The 9268-nt window shown below is 36.5% G+C and overlaps 1 protein-coding gene across 1 annotated transcript in view; it reads left to right on the top strand.

Moving 5' to 3' along the window:
* Positions 1-4084, top strand: part of LOC108250026 (tyrosine-protein kinase Mer) — a gene marked incomplete in the record, with an annotated part of 64878 nt that extends 60794 nt beyond the window's left edge. The window contains 1 exon segment of the mRNA XM_017439701.3: positions 3695-4084. Coding sequence (XP_017295190.2) covers positions 3695-4013 — 319 coding nt within the window.
* Positions 4085-9268: the final 5184 nt, after the last annotated feature.

Raw genomic sequence — 9268 nt, 5'->3', positions numbered from 1 at the left:
TTCACACGGGGGACAACTTTCGGTGAAGTTTGGTGAGTTTTTGAATATGGGAAAGCCCCCAAATTTGCGATCTCGGGGGGAAAAGAATAATAAGAATTCCACGAAATACAATAGGCCTTCGCAGCGCTGTCGCTGCTCGGGCCTAATAAATGAAAAATGGAACTTTAATAAAGCAGACTGGATTAAATTTAGATATTTGAGTACCCTAGAAAAAGTTGATAGGACAAAGAATATAAATAACATAAACAGTGATATTTGTAAAATTATATTAGAAGCAGCAGAACATTCGATAAAGAAAGGAAGAAGACAGAACAATAAGAAAATGGTACCATGGTGGACAAGTGAATGTAGGGAAGTAATACAATTAAGAAATAAAGCATTTAAAATACTTAAAAGTAATCCAGTCTATCAAAACCTTATTGAATATAAAAGAAAACAAGCTATGGTAAGAAAGGTTGTTAAAAACACAAAGAGACAATATTGGAGGAACTTCTGTAATACTGTTGGAAGAGAAACAGAGATTGAAATCATTTGGAAAGTAATTAAAAGAATGAATTGTATTAAAAAAGAATATGAAAACTCAAATATACTAAAAGATGAGAAAAAAGCTGAAATACTAGCAAAAAAAAAAAAAAAAGGCAACACAAAACCAGAAAATTATCGGCCAATAGCATTAATACCAAATATTTGCAAAATAATGGGAAAAATGATTAATGATAGAATAGTATATTATTTAAACAGTAAAGATTATTTATCCAGGTATCAAAGTGGGTTTCGAAAAGGGAGAAATACTAATGATCCTACAATATTTCTGGAGCACAAAGTCAGGAGAGCACAGGTAAATAAAGAAAGTGTGGTGGCAGTATTTTTTGATATTGAGAAAGCGTACGATATGTTGTGGGTAGAAAGTTTATTAATTAAATTACAAATAATAGGAATTCATGGGAAAATGTTTAAATGGGTAGAAAATGTTTTATTAAACAGAACAATACAGGTGAAAATAGGTCAAAACTGTCTAGAAAGTATCAGGTAGAAAATGGAACACCTCAAGGGAGTATTGTCAGTCCAATATTATTCTCTATCATGATAAATGACATATTTAATGACATTGGAGGTGGGATGGGTTGTTCTTTATTTGCAGATGATGGGGCTATATGGAAAAGAGGCAAAAAATTACAATTTACCAGTAAGAAAATACAAATAATTATTTATGGAATAGAGAAATGGGGATTTAAGTTTTCAGTGGAAAAAACAAAAGTTATTGTCATTGTCAGAAAAACATAGCCAAGAAATAAAAATCAAGTTATATAACCAGGACTTGGAAAAAGTAAAATGTATAAAGTTTTTAGGAATATGGTTTGATGAAAAAATTAAATGGAATATCCACATACAGAAAATAATAGATAAATGCAAAAAAGTATTAAATATTATGAGATGTTTAGCTGGCAGTGACTGGGGAGCAGATAGAGGAACATTAAAAAAGATATATACTGGATTAATCAGATCAAACATAGATTATGGAAGTTTAGTTTATGGGACAGCTGCAAAAATACATTTAAGAAAGTTAGACATCATTCAACATCAGGCACTAAGAATTTGCACAGGAGCTTTCAAAACCACTCCAACAAGAGCATTAGAAGTGGAAATGGGAGAACCACCATTAGACCTGAGAAGAACACAAATCATGTTTAATTAATGGCTGAATTTACAAAGCAATAAACCGGATCATCCAACTATTAACATTTTAAATGAATTTTGGGAAAAAGAAAAAAGAAAGACAGGAAGTTTAGGATGGGTAATTAAAGAAAAAACAGAGGAATATAATATACATAATATAACAATAAGTTTAAATCAACCATTGTCAATAATTCCACCCTGGATTTTACCAGAAGCTACAGTGGATTAGAAATTATTGGAAAGGAAAAAAGATCAGGGTATTATCAATTTACATACAGTACAAGAATACATAGACAGTTATTATCAGTACATTCAAATATATACAGATGCATCAAAAACAATAGAGAAAATAGGAGTTGCATTTATAGTTCCAGAATTTCAAATACAAGTAGGTAAAAGAAACAATAATAATTTATCAGTATATACAGGAGAAATGTTGGCACTTCTATTAGCTATACAGTGGGTGGAAGAAGTAAAACCATTAAAAACAATAATATGTTCTGATTCAAGTTCAGTATTATTCAGTTAAAAAACAGTCACTCAGATAGCAGACCAGACATTTTACTAAAAATAAGTCACACATTATTCAGAATACAAAGGATGGGATTAACTGTAGTATTTCTTTGGGTACCAGCACACATAGGGGTAAGTGGAAATGAGAAGGCAGATAAAATGGCAAAGAAGGCAATACAAAGTGACATAAATTTTACAGTTAAAACAAGAAAATCTGAAATAAGAAGTATAATCAAAGAAAGGCAGAAGAGATGGGAGAGAGATAACAAAGGAAGGTGGTTTTATCAGATTCAAAGTGTGGTAGGAGAAATGAGAGCTGGAAGAAGAAGCAGAAAAGAAGAAAGAGTAATAACAAGACAAATTTGGACATACAGGACTTAATTACACACTTTTTACAAAACGCAAACATAGCACAGGGAAATGTGACTATTGTGGGCAGAATATAACAGCAGAACATGTTATAATGGAATGTCAGAAATATGAACAGGAAAGACGAGTTATGATAAGACAGTTTGAAAATATTAAGGAAAAACTGAATATAATAGACACACTGCAAAGGAACTTGGGGAGCAAAAATACAAATTATAATAAGATTTTTGAAAAAAACAAAAGTGTCTAATAGAATTTGAGTTTCCTGTAAACTACAAAGAAATAAGCAATAGGAATTAAACCATGTCGAACCACACTCCCTACCAGTAGGTGGCGGTAATGCACACCACAAGTTGTTTGCCAACCGCCATAAAACGCCATAAGAAGAAGAAGATGGGCGTGGCAGGGAGACAAGTGAGTAACTGAGGAGGAGTGAAAAGTGACAGAAAACAAAGGCATGAACAACAAGAACTAAAGACAAAGATAACTGAACACAACCAGAAAACATGAAGACAATAAACAGAACACAAAAAACCCTAAGAAAACCCAAAACCCGACAGGTACATTGTGTAAAATGCAAATAAAAAATGAAATGTAATGATTTGCAAATCTCATAAAATTATATTTTATTTCAGTGGTGCAAAGAAAAAACAGCTGGAGGAGAATTTTGCTGCTAATTTGACTAATTGGCAACAGGTCAGTAAAAGGGCTGTATATTAAAAAAAAAAAAAGCATTTTAGTGAGGCTAAATCTCTCAGAAGTAAAGAAGGGCAGAGGTTCACCAGTCTGGAAAAACTGTCTCAAAATAGTGGAACAATTTCAAAATAATGTTTTCTCAACAAAAAATTGGCAAGTCTTTGAATATCCCATCATCTACAGTTCATAACATTATCTAAAGATTTCAACAATCTGGAGAAATCTCTAAGCTCAAAGGTCGAGGACCCCTGATTTTTGTGCCCCCAGGGGCCATTGCATTAAAACAATTCTGATTCTGTTATGGACACCAACATGTGGGCTTGGGGAAAATCTGGGTTGAGAAGCCAAACAAAGTCAGGCTCATGTTAATCAGAAACTATTAAAGAATATATAAATTCCTAACAATGTCTCAGTTCTTCTTCTCTCTTATACTTAACAGTTATGAAGTCATGCACAGCTGCTGGAAAACAGAACCAAACCTGAGGCCGGACTTCGGGGATTTACTTGATGCACTGAAGAGTCTTCTTTCTGAGCTTCCAGCCCTGGAGGCCTGTCAGGAGGCTACATACATCAACCAAGGCTTAGGTGCTGCTGCTGCTGCTGCTGCATCCGAGGACCCTCAGACAAACTCAGCAGGAAAAATGGAAAATGTGTACTTACCTTCACCAGTGGGTGGGGATGGAAGTGGAAACAGTCATGATCTCAGCAGGAAACATGACTCTGCTGAGTACACAAAATCAATATGTGAGAAAATTTAAGATCATGCCATGAAGCAAAGAAAAGCAGAGTAACTGTAACAAGACCAAATAAAGAAGTTCAATAAATTTCAGTAAATGTTCTGTTCTCTGCCAGTGTCAATCAGCTTTTTCTGATAATGACTTCTGTTTGGTGTTGTTAAATAGATTGGATGGTTGAACTTTGAAGAGACAATATATAATGTAAATTTAACAATTTATTCATTTAACAAACAGGGACCTTAGTAGAATGTGGAAAAACCATAAACAACCTCAGCAGCCTGGTACCTTCTCCTCATACTGCTCACCAGCTTGGTTACATACTGCTGTGGGATGGCATCCCATTCTTCAACTAGCATTTGTTGCAAGTCAGTCAGTGTGGCTGTGTCACTCTGGAAAGATCAGCACACCCAAGCTGATCCCACAGCACTTTGGATCACCCTGTTGCTTGTAAGTGCTATATAAATAAATCTCACTTCACTTCACTTCACTTCACTGGTGTTTAGTTGGTTGAGGTCACGACTGCAGGCAAGCCATTCCATTCTATCCTCTCCCAAGTTCTGTAGATAGTCTCTGAAAAAAGCCACTCTGTGGGAGTGAATGCTTTTATCTTAGAGTATGTTCAGCTCAGACTGCCACTGGTTGCTCACTGGTTCTGACAATCAGGTGCCAATCACCCACCAGTACTTACCTACTGTCATGTTTCAGCAACTGTTCTGTCTAAAATCATTCTGCCCTGACTGATTCTTCAGTTTGCCTTGGATAAGTGTTAACATTAAGAGGCTTCACACACTCAGGACTTCCTATCAGTAGTGACTGATTGTTTTTACTTCTTCTATGGCTTCTACAAAACATGATATATGCAGTGGTGAAACTGATTAACATTTTGAGTCAATCTGATTTAAAGCTGCCGCAGCTATAACTCAGATTTAAAGATAATGAGCTAAAGTTTGATGTGGTAGTAGCTGACAGTCATCCTCCAGACATGGACTGTGTGCTAACACATTTTGTAAGCTCTTACAATTCTGCATGAGATTGTATGTGACAAAATTTACAAGGTATGACCAAAATGGGTGCAACTCATTTCTCAGTGTAATCTTTGTCTAAAACTGGTATAAAAGGCAATGGCCAATATGCATTTCTTCAATCAATACTAGGCCTATTTTATAGCTTTGCTGCCTCTGCAAACAGCTTCCAATCTACCATAACATTGTAAAGTTTATTTATAACTTACCCTTAAACATATTTATCTTGTGTAGAGAGTACATGTTTCAGGTTAGGGTGTGACCCTGTAAACATTGACTCTGTAATAGCTCTGTTGCACGTCATTCTAATGTGACTTTTCCTCAGCAGGATCCTTACAAAAGTTCTGTTTGCCTCACAGTTCAGGTCACAGACAGGTTTTGTCATATTCTTTGATCTGTAAGTCTGAAACATAAACTGGTATTTACAGGTCTGACTAGTAGAGTTAATCAGATTTAACCTCAAAGTAGTTAACCTGCTGATCCAGCTTGTATGTGTAGATGTCAGGACTGGAGAGAGAAATAAGTGATGACGAAACCAGAAATGCAGAAATGGTTGTTTTACAGAGCAAGTTTTGTTGAAACTCTGAGGTTGTTTACGCTTTAATGAGGCAAACATAGTCTACAGTAAGTGCATTTTCATTCACAAGTGGGTCTGTTTACCTCAGCTGTTTCCTGCCAGGTTTTCTTTTGTAAATCATTTCATGTACAGGAGCTTTCTGAGTTGTCATTTTAATATTTGTCATTTTTTTTCTGTTTCTGGCATAACATTCAATTCCCTTTTCCTCCTGCAGCTTTAGAAAATCTTGTATAAAAATTAGAGAAATTGCATTTCTCTTTTTAGCCTGACGAACAGGGAGGGTTGGTGTCTGCTGACACTTACATACCCACTGAGGCAAAAGGGAGTCGTGATCAAAAAGGACTGTTTTCGATGTTCAACAATAATACAGTCCTTAGTGTGGTGATTTGGTTTTTCTATGGGTTTTGTTTATGTTTTATTTTTATTCTTTGGTTTGGGGTTTTGTTTCGATTCTGTTGTATTTTGCTTTTTGTTGTCTCATGTTCATGTTGCATTTCNAGTCACTCACTTGCCTGTTAACCATGCCCATCTACACCTGTCCCGACTCTGTAATCACTCCACCTGTTCCCACTCACCTCGTTATCCTCAGTACTCAAATACCCGGTCATTTCTCCCACTAGTCGCTGGTTCATTGTCTGTGTTAGTCGTCTGTTGTTTGTCGTTGGTTGCTTGTTGTTTTTTACCGTCTTGTCCCGATTCTTTTCGCTCCGTGTTCATGCTCTGTTTTTCCTTTCGTTTTTGCTGCCACGTCAGCTTTTTGTTTTCGTTTTGGTTCTTAGTTTAATAAATTAGTTTTTATTTATAACTATGAGTCTGCATTCTGGGTTCGCCTCTGTCTCCACCGTTCCTGACACTTAGAAACACAGAGTGGAATGAACAAAAGATCTACTGTGGGAAGCAAAGAGGTGACAGCTGACACCTTGGTTTTCCAGGAAGTGGTCACAATGAAAGGTAACCAGACAGTAGGTGTTACCAGAGGGCACCATTGGGTGGATGCAGTGGAATATCCGCAGGAAACCTCATAGCTTAAAGGAGAACCAGGATGACGGAAGTCCTGATGTTAGCAGAAGGGATACTGAGGACTGGCTAAAATTAAGTAAAATTGTATTTATATAGCACCTTTCCCAGACAGCTGTCACAAAATGCTTCACAATAAAATAATAAAACAATAAAAGCAATCAAACACAAAGAAGACATTTAAGGGATACATTATAACAACATGAAGCTACCATAGCAACCCAAGATCCAGTGAGTCTAAAATGCTTGCTTAATAAAGAAAGTCTTAAGTTGTTCTTTAAAAGCATCAATAGAGTCCAACAATTGCAAGTGGTTTGGGAGTTAATTCCACAATCTTGATCCAACAGCTTGGAAGGATCCGTCTCCTCTAATGCTGTAGCGAGTGCGAGGGACTATCAGTAGGTTCTGCTCTGAAGATCTCAGACTACGAGCCGAGGAGTAAGGCTGAATCAGATCACAGATATAGGAAGGGTCCTGTCTGTGCTGAGCTCTGAATGTTGAAACCAAGATTTTATAAATTGTACAATATGCCACAGGGAGCCAGTGAAGGGATTTTAGGACAGGGGTAATGTAGGCTCCTCTTTGAGTGAGAGTCAAAATCCTCGCAGCAGACTTCTGTATCAGCTGCAGACGGGCCATTTCCTTTTTGTTTAGACATGTAAGCAGGCTATTGCAATAGTCTAAACAGAATAAAACAAAAGCATAAATCAACATCTCAAGCTCATTTTTGGAGATGATTGTTCATTGTTTGGCAATGTTTCATAACTGGAAGAAGCAGGTCCTTATAAGTTGTTTGGAGTGTTTTTCTAAGGACATAGCTCCATCAAAGATAACTCCTAGGTTCTTCACGTTAGGTTTTGATGTCAAGTGAAGTCAAGTCAAATTTATTTATATAGCACTTTTCAGTAACAAGGCGATTTAAAGTGCTTTACAACATGAAAACAAAAATAGGGAGTTATTGGGAAAACACACAGAACCATATAATAAGCTGAACTAAACTTATTTAAAATATGAGTTAAGATAATCTAAATGAAATCATGAAAACACACACAACACTATAAAGTTAAACTAAACATATCTAAAACATGATCTAAGATAGGCCAGCTAAACAATAAAAACATTTTAATAAAAGGCCAACTAAAAGTGTCAGTGTATCAAAAAAAAAAAAAGTCTGCCTAGGTGATATTTAATATCAGGAATAGTACTATCTGGCACAATAATAATTGTCTCAGTTTTATCTATATTTAGTTGTGGACAATTATTGCCCCGCCATTGGTTTATATCTGAAAGACATTTAGTCAAGGAGTTCAATTTGTGAACCTCAGACATCTAAAAAGAGCAATAAATTTGAATATTGTCTGCAAACAGGTGGTAAGAGACATCACTGAACTGCTGTATGATTCTGCCTAGGGGCAGAACGTACAACAAAAATAAAATTGGACCCAGGACGGTGCCCTGAGGTAGACCACAAAGAAGTATAGCAGGGTCAGATGTTATGTTATTTGCTGAGATACAAAAGCTCTTGTCAGTCAGAAAGGAAGAGAACCACTTCAGCAGTCATCCCAACCATATTTCTCAATCTGTTCAGCGGTATTGAGTGGTCGACTGTATCAAAGACCAAGGACAGATCTAGCAAGATTAGGACCATACATCTTCCTGAGTCAGTAGCCATCAGGATATCACTAGATACTTCAAGTAAAGCTGTTTTGGTAGAGTGGTGTTTTTGAAAGCTGGACTCGAAAGTATCATAGATATTATTGGACTCTAGGAAAGATGTAAGTTTTTGGGCAACCACTTTTTCTAGTCGCTTGGCCAAGAACGGGAGCTTAGAAATAGGCTGATAATTCTTTAGGTCGGATCAAGGCATGGTTTTGTAAAATTTTGGTCCCACAACAGCATGTTTCAATGAGGTAGGGAAAACACTAGATAGAAGAAATAGGTTAAACAATTTGGCAACCCAAGGTCCAGTCAAATGAAAGACACACAGGAGAAACCTGGTAGGGAGGAAATCAAGCACACTTGTGGATGGTTTCATTTAAATCATCAATGTCAGGAGATCATCCTGCGATACAACTTTAAATGAAGACCAAGTATTTGAAAGGAGCTCAACATAAGCTGGGTTGCAACAAGAAGGTAGGGATTTTGTCTTTTATGTCCCTGATCTTTTCAATAAAAAAAACTGTGAAAAGCCATTACAATCAGCTTTGCAGAGCACAGGGCCATCTTGGATGGGAAAAGACACATTAGAATTAATTGTGTCAAACAACACTTTCGGGTTTTTCTTATTTGATGCAATCAGCCTACAAAAGTAATAGGACCTGGCAGCTTTTAATTTGTCATTAAGGAAAAACATTAACCCCCTTAAATATAATCTATAGCCTCCTGAGTTTCACAATGTATCATTGATCCAGGGACAGGACTTTTTCTTGAATACCATTGTTAGGGTTTTTATGTTATCAGCCTTTGTGCTCATGTGTAAAACTGCCTACATGAGACACGAAGGTCAGACGGCGGGCGCCACACCATCTGGCTCTCCCAAACAGCTATGTGTTTTTGTTATGCTTATGTTTAAACTATGGTCTGGACTGGGTTTGCCCAGCTCAGATCAACCCCTTTTTTCTTCTTCCTTTAATAAAAGAGAAAACACAAGTAAGGAGGCA

Source organism: Kryptolebias marmoratus, linkage group LG12 (genome assembly GCF_001649575.2).
Source record: "Kryptolebias marmoratus isolate JLee-2015 linkage group LG12, ASM164957v2, whole genome shotgun sequence".
Classification (NCBI taxonomy): domain Eukaryota; kingdom Metazoa; phylum Chordata; class Actinopteri; order Cyprinodontiformes; family Rivulidae; genus Kryptolebias; species Kryptolebias marmoratus.
The sequence above is the reverse complement of the archived record's forward strand: the minus strand, read 5'-3'. Positions and strand labels throughout refer to the sequence as shown.